This window comes from Leucoraja erinacea, chromosome 5, assembly GCF_028641065.1.
Source record: "Leucoraja erinacea ecotype New England chromosome 5, Leri_hhj_1, whole genome shotgun sequence".
Taxonomy (NCBI): domain Eukaryota; kingdom Metazoa; phylum Chordata; class Chondrichthyes; order Rajiformes; family Rajidae; genus Leucoraja; species Leucoraja erinaceus.
The window spans coordinates 737,981-754,044 of record NC_073381.1 but is presented as its reverse complement, the minus strand read 5'-3'; the positions used below and the strand labels follow the sequence as shown (position 1 = coordinate 754,044).

The following is a 16,064-nucleotide window of genomic DNA, read 5'->3' as shown; positions in this document are numbered from 1 at the left end:
AAGTAATACTTCCAAAAACTATGAAAGCTGCTCTTTAAATATGTAAACTTGCTATAAAAGATGTTTATAATTTATACGAGAAAGAGTTTAAAATAGGAGAAATTGATTCAAGTATAAAGCACAGATTAACTAGAAAAAGCTAAGAGAAAGTCGACTTTTACAGTAAAATGTGTAACAGGACATTTGCTGTCACCTCTATGATTTTTATCATTTTCATATTCAACCTTAAACATCATATATTGTGGAAAATATGTGACAAACCTGCAATATTGAATCCTAAAAAGGGTTGAACACAACTTCTTACCATAAAGAGTTCGTTAGGTTTCCTGTTTCCATCCAGCTCTATCAGATATTGAGGGTCATGATCAGCCATATATTCCTTTTAGTTTTCAGAAATACAGGAGAATGGAAATATTAATGAATGCTTTATCAACAAAATTTAAATTTGCCACATTTCATTTGTTACTATGGCGATTCCACAGCACAAGCAAACCAGCGAGATTTGCATGAAATGATTCCATACCTCTAAAGGCCTCAGCATTTTGCTTTTATAGAGTGCCACTCGTTTTACAAAAGTTCTGGGAAGATCTTCAGGTCTCTTCACCAAACGTGCAATAAGCTGTGGGGTCATCGCTGCTTTCTCTTCCTAAGGGAGACATTTTGACAAACTGTTTTGACAAAATATATTTATAAATTTTATAAATGTCTCAAGCTTTGATGCATGGGTAGACCCTGGATAAAACTGCAGCAAAGTAAATTCAAACAGTAATATTTTGACGGTACACAAAATTGCTGGAGAAACTCAGCAGGTGCAGCAGCATCTATGGAGCGAAGGAAATAGGCGACGTTTCGGGCCGAAACCCTTCTTTTGACCATGAGAGGCAGCATCTAGTATAATCTGGAACCAAAAAAACAAATTGTTGGAGTTCAGTGTAGCTTTTAGTAACAGCACTGGCAAATTACATTACTTCCAACAATTTCACACAAAGAATGGTGGACAATAAACAATAGATGCAGTAGTAGGCCATTCAGCCCTTCGAGCCAGCACTGCCATTCAATATGATCATGGCTGATCATCCCAATCAGTACCCCGTTCCTGCCTTCTCCCCATATCCCTTGATTTCGCTATCTTTTAGAGCCCTATCTAGCTCTCTCTTGAAAGTATCCAGAGAATCGGCCACCACCGCCATCTGAGGTAGAGAATTCCACAGAGAATTCCTCATCTCCGTTCTAAATGGCTTACCCCTTATTCTTAAACTGCGGCCCCTGGTTCTGGACTCCCCCAACATCAGGAACATGTTTCCTGTCCAAAACCTCTTATCAAGAGTCAAGAGAGTCAATTTAATTGTCGTGTCCAAACCCTCTTATATGTTTCAATAAGATCTCCTCTCATCCTTCTAAACTCCAGACTATAGTAGGATGTAGGAACAAGCTGCCAGAGGAGGTAGTTGAGGCTGGGACTATCCCATTTAAGAAACAGTTAGACAGCTACATGGATAGGACAGGTTTGGAGGGATGTGGACCAAATGCAGGCAGGTGGGATTAATGTGGCTGGGACATGTTGGCTGGTGTGGGCAAGTTGGGCCGAAGAGGCTTTTTCCACATTGTATCACTCTATGACTCTGACAATTTACTGATTGCTGAGCAGATGATTTGCGAACAAAAGCTTTTTGTGAACATATCAGACCTGAGCAGTTTTCCTTATTGTAAAGGAAAGAACTGCCCGTCCAAAGAACCACGTTCGTGCCTGGTCGAAGTGAACGGTGTCATCTACAGATGCAACCGTCAACATATCCTTCCAGTGAAGGAACTGCGTCCTGCGCCTACAGGTTCTGATGCCCCGCCTCTCGTGTTTGCTCGAACGGCTGTTCCAACTTCTCCACCAGCTACTCCACCACCAGCTGCCGCGTGTACCCCAGTTATTGCTGCCGCGTGTTCCCCGTGTCGGTTTACACCTGTGGCGACTTCTCCCACCAGGCCCGCCAGTGTCGCCGGTTATGTCCCGACTCCCGATTCCCATTTCTTCTCCCGCGAAAGAAGGTGAGGCGGTTTCCTACCGCACGAGGGCCGGATGGATTTGCAGGCCACCCAGTAGATATGGTGATTTTGTATAATCTTGCTAGCATGTTCTTTGCATCCCCTCGGTATATTGTTTAAGGTACCGTAATTCCTTTTTATTTTCTACAAGAAGAGATGTAGATTGGCTATTGCATGCTAGCCAACTAGAGTGTTTGTTAGTAGTAGCCCCACCTAGTACATGCTTCATAATATTAGGAACTCGCCTACGTCAGGCAGTAGATGTAGCAGCTTGGGCGTGTAATGTACTGCATATCCAATACTGTAAGAGTTTAATAAAGATGAGTGGTATCTTCAAATGTGTACGTGTCCAGTAATTACAAGTTAGGTTAGTTTAGAGATAAAGCGTGGAAACAAGCCCTTCGGCCCACCATGTCCATGCTGACCATTGATCCCCACACACTAACACTATCCTACACACATTAGGGACAATTTACATTTTTACCAAGCTAATTCATTACATTTAACAGATTTCCATTCTCTCCATTATAATATCTCTGCCTTTTGTAGCACATGATGCACTTATGGGGATAACATTCTCTTACAATTACGAAACATTCATTGCCAGTCAATCGTCTTTGACATCAATAAACTGTTTTTGTTCAAAAGGTGCTTATGTATATAGTCTGTATATTTAGACTTTATTTTAGACTTAAGCGATACAGCAAGGAAACAGGCCCTTTGGCCCACCAAGTCCATGTCGACTAGCGCTCGTCCTGTACACTAGCACTAGGGACAATTTACAGAAGCCAATTAGCTTACAAACCTGTACATCTTTGGAGTGTGGGAGGAAACCAGAGCACCTGGAGAAAACCCACATGGTCACAGGGAGAACGTACAAACGTTTTACAGACAACACCCGTAGTGAGAATCAATCCCGGGTCTGGGGCGCTGCAAGGCAGCAACTCTACCACTGCGCCACTTAGCCACCACTGTGTCTGTGTGACAGACTGAGCTACATCCACAACTCTCTACAATTTCTTGCGGTCTTAGGCAGAGCTGTTTCCAGACCAAGCTGTGATGCAACCCGACAGTACCTATGGTGCATTTCCTCAGTCTCCTAAGGAAGTAAAGGCATTTGGGTGTTTTCTTTGACAATCCATCCAAAGAATGTCAAAAATAAGCTTTCCTCTTTAATCCTATACTTTGATTCTCTCGCCACTGATGAACAGTGACTGCAATCGGAACCATCTACAAAATGCACCAAGGGTCATTTGACTATACCTCTGCCTCTTTGGAGCACCATCCCCTGCTGCTTGACCTAGGTGTCACATAATACCCGGATCAGAAAATCTATTGTTGATCAAAACCTTGCAACTGACCAGCCAAAGGTCTGTGGGAACATCTTCATCACAACCTGCACCAGTTTGAGAAGGCATCAAACAATCTTTCCAATGGTAGAAACATAGAAAATAGGTGCAGGAGTAGGCCATTCGGCCCTTCGAGCCTGCACCGCCATTCAATATGATCATGGCTGATCATCCAACTCAGTATCCCATCCCTGCTTTCTCTCCATACCCCCTGATCCCTTTAACCACAAGGGCCACATCTAACTCCCTCTTAAATATAGCCAATGAACTGGCCTCAACTACCTTCTGTGGCAGAGAATTCCACAGATTCACCACTCTCTGTAATTGGGGATAGCAATAAATGTTGCCCTTGCATTATCGCACAGATTGTACAAAAGAATAATGCATTAAAGAAAAAACAATCTTACTTCTTCCATCTCTTCAACTACTTCTTCCTCTTCAGTCTCCTCCTCCTCACCTTCTTTTTTCTTTTGTTCTATCTCTGTCTTGTCTGGATTCCATTCTTCTAGTTGATAGATCTTCCCAGTTTGAGGATCTTGACGTTGTCCAGACACACGATCACACAAGTCACGATCAGGACACTAAGAATACATTTAAAAGAAAATGTAAAAAATATTTCCTCTACCTTTCATAATCATTCTAATTTAGATTACATTTTAAGCATGCCTCAATTGTTTAAATTCCTTCTCTTACTTATGTGTGAACATGAAGTAATATTAAATTTTGGGAAGTTAAACCACGGCAGGAAATATGCAGTCATTTTGGGAAGTTATGGCAGTTAAGCCAGGACAGGACAGGCAGGGTCCTGGGGAATGTATCGAGGGGTACAAGTACATTGTCCCTAAAAACAGCACCACAGATAGGCAGGATGGTGAGTAAGCTGATATTTTGTGATTGATTGAAAGATACAGTTTGAAAACAGGCCTATCAGCTCACCAAGTCAATGCCGACCATCGATTACCTGTTCACACTAGTTCGAGGTTACCCTACTTTCTCATGCATTCCCTGCACATTAGTACCAATTTATAGAGGCCAATTAACCTACAAACCCGCACGTCTTTGGAATGTATGAGGAAACTGGAGCACCCATAGGAAACACACATGGCCACAGGGAGAACATGCAAACTACAGAGACAGCACACAAGGTCAGGATTGAACCCGTGTCTCTGACACTGTGAGGCAGCAGCTCTACCAGCTGCGCCACTGTGATTGGAAGTATGCTATGCTTGCCTTCATCAGCCAAGGCTTTGAGCACGAGAATTAGATGTCATGGTTTACATTAGTACAAAATGCTGGTTCGACCGCAATTAGTGCATTGTGTGCAATTTGGGTTACCACTCTACAAGAAAGATGTAGAGTTAAGCTAGAGAGAGTGCAGAAAATATTCACAAGGATGTTGCCTGGATTATATAGGTGGTAAAATTAAATCTGTGCCGAAATATGATTGAGATTGTTGAGTTTGATGATAGCTAATGGATGACTGAATATTCAATGATGCAAGCATCTATCATATTTAATAATCTTTCAGAGAATTTCATCAAAATTTTGCAACAAACACGACAATATATGTTACCATAAGATTTAATTTTGTTTATTATGTTAAAGTTAATAACTAAACCATTTTACCTTAATGTTTATAATGAAGTCAGGTTGTAGATCAAGATTATCTATGACCTCTATTTGTTCTGGAATTCCCAAATATTCCTCAGACAAAGAAGGATATCCACACAAAACATAACCTGTAACAATTTATCATAAACTGTTAAATTTATGCAAACATTTGCTTAAATTTATTGCTGTACTCAGTATTCATTTTTCCTCTTTATATTTTTTTAATGAACAAAATAATTAATTACATATATTTAGTACACGTTGATTGGGGTCCCAGACCTATTAAAGACATTGCATAATTTATTGTTGCATTTATTTCCACAATAAGAATGACTGAAACTTTTGGAAAGAAGTTTCTCCATATATTCAAGTATGAATTTGACATAGGAAAGAGGGCAGTTAGAAATGAAAAGGTCTAAAAAGGATAGGACGCTAAGGGAGAATTCAAGAGGAGGGGGACCGGTGGAGACGGGAGAAAGGGTCATCACTGGGTGGTGAGAACACTTTCCCATAGAAAAAGGCATGGAAGCCGACGTGATGGAAGAAAAGCTCTACGTCGTGGCAGACCCGGAGCTCATTGAGGGGCAGGTAGAAATTAAAAGGTCCAAAGAGGGTAGAAGGCAGTCCGGGGGAGTCCAAGAGGAGGGGGACCGGTGGAGATGGCAGTTAGAAATTAAATTTGACATTGTCCATATATCCAGAAGTTACAGAAACAAAACAAACACCCAATGGGACTGATTTGCAAAAGAAGATTGGCTGTTTCAAGTAAGAACATAAGAAATGGAATATGCCTATCAGCCTCTAGTGTGTGCTCTTCCATTCAGTAAGATAATCATTCAATGTTACTTTATTGTCACATGTACACAGGTACAGTGAAATTCTTTGTTTTAAACTAAGAATCAAAGAACACCAACAATATCACTCTGATATGTGTTTATTCACCAATATAATTTCTTAGTCTTTAAAGGACTATTTTTTCCTTCATTCCTATCATTGAAGTATTAAGCATCAGAAAAGGTCTATGAAATCTGTTTTGACCTTAGCTCCGTAGTTGCTATAGCCTGCATACCCTTAGCCTCTTCATGAGCGTCATCTTCTCTTATTAGCCAACCGTTTAGCACTGAAAAACAGTCCCTTCGGCCTGACTCGTCCATGCCGAACAAGATGCTCCTTGGAATTCCATTGTGAAGTGTTGTAAAGCAGAGAGATCTAGGAGTATAAATGCAGAGTTGCTCCCTCTGCTTTACAACACTTCCCAGTGCCTTGCCATTCACTGTGAAGGTGCTGCCCTTGTTTGACCTCCCAAAATACACCTCACACCATTGTTGAACTCCATTAGCCATTCTTCAGCCCACTTGCCCAGCTGATTGCCATTCTACTGTAATTTTTGATAACTCTCTTCACTGTTTGTGATACCTCCAACTTTATTGTCATCTGCAGACTTCAAATAAATCGTTAATGAATGTAAACCACCAACTGGAACATCGGGCCTCCGTAGAGGCAATAGCGGAGGCCTCAATAGGCCTGACTTTGGGAGAACAGCGGATGGGGACTGGACATTGTGCCTTCCCCCACAGTGGTAACCATTGTGGGGGATGATTTTTTGTGTGTAAGTGAATATTTTAGTTTGTGTCCAAGATGGCTGTCGGAAGGGAGAGTGTACGCTGGCGCGGTTTAGCAGCCGCTGCTCTCTCTTCACATTGTGTTTTTGATTTTTTGTCTTTGGATCGAATTCTGTCTTTAATTTGTGTATTGGTGATGTTTTTATTATTTATTTTACTCCGACTATATGTTTTTTTTACTCTTGTTAATTTCTGTAAGGTGTCCTTGAGACTTTGAAAGGCGCCCGCAAATACAATTTATTATTATTATTATTATTAACTGCAAAGTGAGCAGCACTGATCTGCAAAGCATATCACCAACCTTCTCTGCTACTGTGCAAGTGCTTCATCCCAATTACCTTAATTGAAATTCTAAGTAGTAACGAAGTTCGCTAGTTGTGAAGGTGGATGAAAGGGAATTGGTAGAATTTGTCTTGTCTGCCATGTGCAAGAATTTTGACAGCTGGAGGGATGGCACTTTTTATTCCCACGCACAATAGAATGGAAACCAAGCAGATCTCGGCACCTTTTAATCCTAGCTGGAAATTGATCATTTCCTTTAACATTTTTAACAAATTTATTCAAGGGCCATACCTACTCTATTTCTGCAACCTTTTCCTGCTAGCCGTCATCTATATATTCTTCAACTGCTCTACTCACCCTATGATTGTGTAGCCAGACATAGTTCTCGCTCCATCTTTAAATTCACCGATGAGCCAATCAGTATTGGATGAATTATGGGTAATGATGAGTAAGAGTATAGGAGGGAGATTGATCGTCTGATTGAATGATGCCAGAACAACAACCTTGCTCTCAACATTAAGACCGAGGAGCTGATTGTTGACTTTAGAAGAGGAAGGTTGAGGATCCATGAACCTGTCTTCATCAAAGGGTCGATGGTGGAAAGAGGCAACTACTTTGTTCCAGGCGTGCATATTTTTGAAGACCTGTCCTGGGCCCAGCAGATTAATGTAATCATAAACAAAGCCTATCAATGCCCTTAGTTCCTCAGAAGATTGAGGAGATTCAGTATGTTGTTAGATACTCGTATGGACCTCTACAGATGTTCGGTAGAGATCATATTGACTGGTTGCATCATGGCCTGGTTAAGCAGCTCAAATGCCCAGGAGCGAAGGTGACTACAAAAAGTTGTGGAAATTGCCCGGCCCATCACAGGCATTGATCTCCCCACAATCAAAGGGATCTATAGAAGGTGCTGCTCAAAAAGACAGCCAGCATCAAAGACCCACACCATACTGGCCACGCTCTCATGTCACTCCTGCTATAGGGAAGAAGATATAGGAGCCTGAAAAAAAGGGACCTCCGGATTCAGGAACAGCTTCTTCCCAACCATAATACTCTTGAACGCTACAAACACCAACTAAATTATGAAGTATGAACTGTCTTGGTTACACAAATGTGGGCTTTCGTTTTACGCTAATATTGTGTTTTATTTCTTGCTTATTATGTTATCAGTGAGTACCATGTTTACACACCTATTGTAAACATTTTTCAAATTTCCATTTTCGGTATATATGATAAGTAAACACACATGATTGTGTATACAATACCATTAGTTTCAATATAATTATGGAGAGGGACAAAACTGGACCTAGGGTTGAGATTTTTGATTGGAGAAAGGCTAACTTTGAGGAGATGCGAAAGGATTTAAAAGGAGTAAATTGGGACAGTTTGTTTTATGGGAAAGATATGGAAGAGAAATGGAGTACATTTAAAGGTGAAATTTTAAGAGTACAGAATCTTTATGTCCCTGTTCGATTGAAAGGAAATCGTAAAAATTGTAGAGCCATGGTTTTCAAGGGAAATTGGACACGGTTCGGAAAAAGAGGGAGATCTACAATAATTATAGGCAACATGGAGTAAATGAGGTGCTTGAGGAGTATAAAAAATGTAAAAAGAATCTTAAGAAAGAAATTAGAAAAGCTAAAAGAAGATATGAGGTTGCTTTGGCAAGTAAGGTAAAAGTAAATCCGAAGAGTTTCTACCGCTATATTAATAGCAAAAGGATAACGAGGGATAAAATTGGTCCATTAGATAGTCAGAGTGGACAACTACCTGCAGAGCCAAATGAGATGGGGGAGATATTGAACAGTTTCTTTTCTTCGGTATTCACCAAGGAGAAGGATATTGAATTATGTGAGGTAAGGGAAACAAGTAGAGTAGCTATGGAAACTATGAGGATCAAAGAAGAGGAAGTACTGACACTTTTGAGAAATATAAAAGTGGATAAGTCTCCAGGTCCGGACAGGATATTCCCTAGGACATTGAGGGAAGTTAGTGTAGAAATAGCAGGGGCTATGGCAGAAATATTTCAAATGTCATTAGAAACGGGAATAGTGCCGGAGGATTGGCGTACTGCGCATGTTGTTCCATTGTTTAAAAAGGGGTCTAAGAGTAAACCTAGCAATTATAGACCTGTTAGTTTGACGTCAGTGGTGGGCAAATTAATGGAAAGAATACTTAGAGATAATATATATCTGGATAAACAGGGTCTGATTAGGAACAGTCAACATGGATTTGTGCCTGGAAGGTCATGTTTAACTAATCTTCTTGAATTATTTGAAGATGTTACTCGGGAAATTGATGAGGGTAAAGCAGTGAATGTTGTGTATATGGACTTCAGTAAGGCCTTTGACAAGGTTCCTCATGGAAGGTTGGTTAAGAAGGTTCAATGGTTGGGTATTAATGGTGGAGTAGCAAGATGGATTCAACAGTGGCTGAATGGGAGATGCCAGAGAGTAATGGTGGATGGTTGTTTGTCAGGTTGGAGGCCAGTGACGAGTGGGGTGCCACAGGGATCTGTGTTGGGTCCACTGTTGTTTGTCATGTACATCAATGATCTGGATGATGGTGTGGTAAATTGGATTAGTAAGTATGCAGATGATACTAAGATAGGTGGGGTTGCGGGTAATGAAGTAGAGTTTCAAAGTCTACAGAGAGATTTATGCCAGTTGGAAGAGTGGGCTGAAAGATGGCAGATGGAGTTTAATGCTGATAAGTGTGAGGTGCTACATCTTGGCAGGACAAATCAAAATAGGACGTACATGGTAAATGGTAGGGAATTGAAGAACGTAGGTGAACAGAGGGATCTGGGAATAACTGTGCACAGTTCCCTGAAAGTGGAATCTCATGTAGATAGGGTGGTAAAGAAAGCTTTTGGTGTGCTGGCCTTTATAAATCAGAGCATTGAGTATAGAAGTTGGGATGTAATGTTAAAATTGTACAAGGCATTGGTGAGGCCAATTCTGGAGTATGGTGTACAATTTTGGTTGCCTAATTATAGGAAGGATGTCAACAAAATAGAGAGAGTACAGAGGAGATTTACTAGAATGTTGCCTGGGTTTCAGCAACTAAGTTACAGAGAAAGGTTGAACAAGTTAGGGCTTTATTCTTTGGAGCGCAGAAGGTTAAGGGGGGACTTGATCGAGGTTTTTAAAATGATGAGAGGGATAGACAGAGTTGACGTGGAAAAGCTTTTCCCACTGAGAGTAGGGAAGATTCAAACAAGGGGACATGACATGAGAATTAAGGGACTGAAGTTTAGGGGTAACATGAGGGGGAACTTCTTTACTCAGAGAGTGGTAGCTGTGTGGAATGAGCTTCCAGTGAAGGTGGTGGAGGCAGGTTTGTTTTTATCATTTAAAAATAAATTGGATAGTTATATGGATGGGAAGGGAATGGAGGGTTATGGTCTGAGCGCAGGTATATGGGACTAGGGGAGATTATGTGTTCGGCACGGACTAGAAGGGTCGAGATGGGCTGTTTCCGTGCTGTAATTGTTATATGTTACATGAGTGTTGACCTGACTCTTGATCTTCTAATTCTAATGTTATATTCTTAGCTTATTTTTGAAATTCTTTCCAGCTTTGAACTCTATTCCCTTTCCTGCTTTTAAAACCTTTTTCAAAATGACACTCAATTACTCTATGGATAGAATTAGTGTGTGGGTGATTCCTAGTCGGTTTGGACTCAATAGGCCGAAGGGGCTGCTCCACGCTGTATCTCTAAACTAAAAAGAAAATTAGAACTCAAATCACTCGTGGATAAAACTTTTTGTTAACTATCCAACATCGCTAGTTGTTCATTTATTTTCCTCCTCTGAAAATCCTGAGGATGATTCCTATGTTTGAAATATCATATGAACTAAGTTTCTTGGAGTTCTACTCACCCCGATGAGTAACTTCTGTAGAGCGGAGTTTGTCCATCATCATCTTCATTACTAGCTCTTCATAGATACTCTCACCCCTAAGTAGAGTGTCTTGAAACTATAGGAAAATGTGCAATATTAAACTTGTTTTTGATAAAGTTGAGCAGTCCTTACACAACTATAGCAAAACATGATGAATTTTAACTCAATTCAATCAGAATTGTTATTATTCTTGGCAGTGGAGTTTATAAATGGGAAAGATTGCCAAAATATGATTGCAATTCAAAATAAAACATAGTTGTGTAGCACAAGATATGATTAGCAAAGGTGGTAAAGTCAGACAAATGTGGCATACATACTTCCATGCTTATAGTTGATACCGGATACACATCTTTCACTAAGTAATACGCTTTCAGGGAAAAAACATGCTTTAGTATCATTATGATGGTCTCTTTTGTTCGAACTAAACAATAGAACAAAATAATTGTGTTTTTCAGTTTTAATTTTATTCTTAAAACTATGTGAAATTTCAGTGAGAGTCAATTACCCTAGCTACATGTGAAGTACATTTGAACACAATTTTTAAGTGATTTCCTTTTCTTTTCAGAAAAATGAATTTGATAGAGGTGTGCAAAATGATGATGGGCTTAGGCAGGCAAGATAAAGATAACCTGTTCCATTGGTGCATTGTTCAAAGAATATTTTATATGAAGGATAAAAGACACAAGAGAGAGAATGTGGTGAATAGTTTTTCCAATGCAAGGTAGATCAGATCTGAAACTGATTGCCTGTAACGGTGGTGAAAATAATCAGATTTTTAAAAAAAGAATTGAATAGAACTGGGCAGAAAATAAATTTCAGAGCTATAGAGAATAAACAATGGATTGGGACAAATTAGATTGCTCTGCAAAATAGCTGACGTGGACCACAAACTGAAGAGCATACTCCTATGCTGAAACAACTCTATATCTCTACCCATTAGAATTAGAATTAGAATTACCTTTATTGTCTTCAAAAGACAGACACTAATAAACAACTGAATTATTAGTGCCTTATTAGTGTCTGTCTTTTCGTCTTTTAAAAATTGTTTTAGTGTGTTTTAAAAAGTTTATGATAATGTTCTCTGGTTTGTTTTATTTGGGGGGTGGGGGGACGGGGGAAACATTTTTTTCAATCTCTCACCTTGCCGGAGATGCGGTTGTTTTCTGGATTGTATCTCCGGTCGCTCTGCGGCCTAACATCATGGAGCTGGAGGCCTTGCTCGGGTCTGACTTTGAACCTCACCTCAGGGACGTGGACTTATCATTGGAGCCGATCCCTTGCCTTGGATCGACACTGCGGATTTCACCATCGAGGAGTTCACAGTCTCGGGTAGAGACAGATGTCAGGAAGTTCCAAATGACATAGAAGGTTTCGACCAGCCCCGACCCGGGGTCAGATCGCCCGGTGTGGGGGAGCTGAGATTCTCCCCCCCGATGCAGGAGCTTGATCGCCCAGATGTGAGAGCTCAAACGCCATCGGCTACGGAAGCCAAGATCGCCCCGTCAACGGAAGGCTTGAGGCCCCCGACCGCGGAAGAACAAAGAAGGGAAGAGATTTAACTTTTTTTCGCCTTCCATCACAGTGAGGAATGTGGTGGTGTCACTGTGGTGGATGTTTATGTTAAAATGTATTTTGTGTGTTTTGTTGCTTTTTATTGGTATGACTGTATGGCAAAGGAAATTCCTCATATGTTGCAAAACATACTTGGCTAATATAGTATGATTACAATACTTACAGTGTCAAACAATACAATATATTTTTTTTACCATTTTCCCAATTTCTGTATTTTCGGTAATGTTCTGATCGATAAGTTCCTGAGCTATAATCAAAATATCAACTATAAGTGACAACAAAAATGTGGAAAATTTAAACACTATACTACCTGTAAACCCATATTCAATCTTACACTTACGTTCGATTAATATTGACTTCCATGCATCTGCTAAGTGTTTAGCGAGAGTTTTTTTCCCAATGCACTGCAAAAATGCAAAATTGATATTTACTATTCATGATTTACTAATTTCTGATTCACAAAGCTATTTTATGGTACATTACTTGATATAACAAAAATCTTATCTGTCAAATTTGGATAATAATTTTTTCAAATACAAACATTATTTATTTTATAACTCCGGCATTTTGTGTCTATCTTCGATGTGAACCAGCATCTGCAGTTCCTTCTTACACATTTATTTGTTTAATTACACATCTATAATTGATCGTAATACCCCTTGATGGGGTTATATTTGTGTGGCACCAAGGACGTTGGTACAGCTGGTAAAACATGCTGTAACAAATACCTCTGATATCGTAAAGTCGTAGTTTCTGTATTTGAGTCACCAGGCTTGGCAGTACAAATAAGAATAAACAGATAGAGTTATATATGAAAGACTTACTTCACCTGTTGTTCCAAGTGAGAAAGCTATAGAACAGATAATACATAAGGGGGTCACATACTTATTTCTAAATCAATTAACCTACAGAGGACTATGGAGAAAGATCATAGTTATGGAAATATCTTTGGTCTTTGGAGGAATTTTTAATAATATTAAGCCTCTTTAGTAAAAATGATATTTGAAAGGATGGAACTTTGGTTGATTGGTTGAATCAAAGGGAGTTTTTTTAATGATTATCAGGGTAGGGTTCTCATCTTGTGTTGTTCAAGAAGTGAATGTTATACCGTATGTTTATAGAATGATCAAATAAATACTTTTCTATGATGCATAAACTTAGAATTGGATCATACGGATTAGGTCTAGTTATACTTAGTGTATTATAATTACTGTACAGCTAGTGATTTTTAAGGCATTCCGGAAACCAGTGTCTGGGTGGCTGCCTTGCATTTGTTCAAATGTGTTGACATCCATCCGTCTTTGAGAAATGATGGCGCAGCTTTAAATTGTCCCGATGTCCTAATTCTTCAGGGAACAGGGGTTCCCCTCTTCTACTATAGATGAGGCTCTCACCAGAGTCTCTTCTATACTCCGTAACTCTGCTCTCATTCCCCATCCCCTCATTCGTAACAAGGGCAGAGTCCCCCTTGTCCTCACCTTCCATGCTACCAGCCGTCACTTACAACAATGGCCAGAGTAAGGACCACCGTAAATTGGAGGAGCAACACCTCATATTTCGCTTGGGTAGTTCACACCCCAGCTGTACGAACATTGACTTCTCCAATTTCAGGTAGTCCCTGCTTTCTCCTCCCCTTCCCAGCTCTCCCTCAGCCCACTGCCTCCACCTCTTCCTTTCTTCTTCCCGTCCCCCCACCCTCACATCAGTCTGAAGAAGGGTCTCGACCCGAAACGTCACCTATTTCCTCCGCTCCATAGATGCTGCATCACCTGCTGAGTTTCTCCAGCATTTTTTTCTAACTTCTAAAACACAATCAATCATGCTTAAAATTATTACCATAAACACAGTTTAATGAACCTCTCAGTATTACTTATAATATATATATATATACGGTATAATTTAAATTGCTTACTGGTTTTCCAATAATGAAGAAACACATAGGTTTTGACAACAAATACTCCTTCTCGGCTTCATCTTCATCAATTATATCTGTGAACACCAGTGGTGGCTGCTTATGTTTTGCTGCTTCCATGTCATCGACATCCTATTGGTAGAAAGAATAACTGTTGCGCAAATTATTTTTATATTGAAAAGTAACAAATTAAATAATTTATCTGAATTATGTAATAAGTATGTTAAAGAGATGTATACAGTTGTCTCCTGATGCATGAACATTTATACATTTTCATAATAGCACAAATGACTTTGCAGTAAAGTCATCGATTTTTATGATTTTCTTTCCATTATAATAGACAATATTGAATGTGATGTAGAGTGAAGGAGTATATTAATGCTAGCACCAAGATGTAGTTGAAATTCCAGTCAGGATCAAAGTGTCCACTGATCTGACACTGTCCTGAAAGGAGCGGCACAAGGTAGAGTTGGTGTCTCACACGCCAGAGACCTGGCTTCGATTCTGACTACTGGTGCTGTCTGCACAGAGTTTGTATGTTCTCCATGTGACCACATGGGTTTTCTCTGGGTGTGCTGGTTTCCTTCCACATTCCAAAGACTTACAGGTTTGGAGGTTAATGGCTTATGTAAATTATAAATTGTCCCTAGTGTGTAGGATTGTGCTGGTGTACAGGGTGATTACTATGGGTGGACTATGAGGGGGAGAACTGGATATTTTTGGTGAATATATTGCATTGATCTGTTCAATTAATTTAATCAATCTCTGTAAAGCACTTTGGTTCAAATACTGGTTTTGTTGAAAAGTGCTATATAAATAAATATTATTATTATTATTATTATTACAAGGACTTAGTGGGCCGAAGGGCCTGTTTCCTCGCTGTATCACTAAAGTCTAAAATAAAGTCTAAATATACAGATTAGACATGTACGTATTGACATGTATTGCACAAAAACGGTTTATTGATGTTAAAGACGATTGACATAACTGGCTATTGGAAATGAATGTCTGGCATTTGTAAGAGAATCCCCATCAGTGCATCATATGTAACAAAGGGCAGATATTACAATGGAGAGAATGGAAATCTGTTAAATATGTGGTTAGAATTATGTTAGAATTAAAGACAGGTGCCCCGAGTCTGATGGTAATCCAGGAAAAAGTGACATGAAAGTATATGAGGTGGGGCATGGATGGGCCAATACACAGATTCAAGTCAATTCTCAGCTAATTTTAATGCTTCAAGAGGTATACGTTCCCAATTTAGATGAAACGTGAATTAATTAATTCTGTTTCTCTTTCCATAGATGCTTCCTAACCTGTTGTGTATTTCTATCTTTGTCTTTTGTAATACAAGAGATGTACAAACCTGCATAATATTTGTAATGCAAGGGACCAGTAGTTGCCAAACAAATTTAAAGGGAAATGAAACATCTCGTCGAGGATAATGGCGGTTCTCCTAAACAAGTGTTTAATGTGGATTAGATGGAGCTGTTTTGGAAGAGGATACCCTCATACAGGTTCATCTCGCAGGATGAGAAAACTGCACAAGGTATCAATATAGTCAAAGATTGCCTGCCACTCTTTCATGGAGGCAATGCCGAGTGTTTCTGTAAGCTTATGCATTTCAATCTACTATTCAGAGAACCAGAGTGTGCCAAAGAATATTCAAAGACCAATCTCAGTGTGACAAATAAACAAAAAAAGCTTGACACTGCTCTTCATTGATCACATTGTTTATTTGATCCTTTATCCACAACATTGTACGTGGAATA

The 16,064-nt window shown here is 39.6% G+C and overlaps 1 protein-coding gene across 5 annotated transcripts in view; it reads right to left on the bottom strand.

Moving 5' to 3' along the window:
* ak9 (adenylate kinase 9) overlaps positions 1 to 16,064 on the bottom strand; it is a 162,514-nt gene that overhangs the window by 137,549 nt on the left and 8,901 nt on the right. For 2 of the 5 annotated variants that reach the window (XR_008723418.1, XM_055634956.1), the window contains exons 2-9: positions 14,293 to 14,424; positions 12,721 to 12,784; positions 12,575 to 12,645; positions 10,788 to 10,884; positions 5,013 to 5,125; positions 3,794 to 3,967; positions 524 to 646; positions 305 to 379 (exon numbers count right to left, since the gene is read on the bottom strand). Coding sequence is in view for 4 of the 5 variants with exons in the window: in XM_055634956.1 (XP_055490931.1) it covers positions 305 to 379; positions 524 to 646; positions 3,794 to 3,967; positions 5,013 to 5,125; positions 10,788 to 10,884; positions 12,575 to 12,645; positions 12,721 to 12,784; positions 14,293 to 14,424 (849 nt within the window). In the remaining variant the exon portion in view is untranslated. Of the gene's footprint in view, positions 1 to 304; positions 380 to 523; positions 647 to 3,793; positions 3,968 to 5,012; positions 5,126 to 10,787; positions 10,885 to 12,574; positions 12,646 to 12,720; positions 12,785 to 14,292; positions 14,425 to 16,064 lie in introns of those variants that run through there. The other 3 variants (XM_055634957.1, XM_055634958.1, XM_055634959.1) reach the window with 2 other exon arrangements.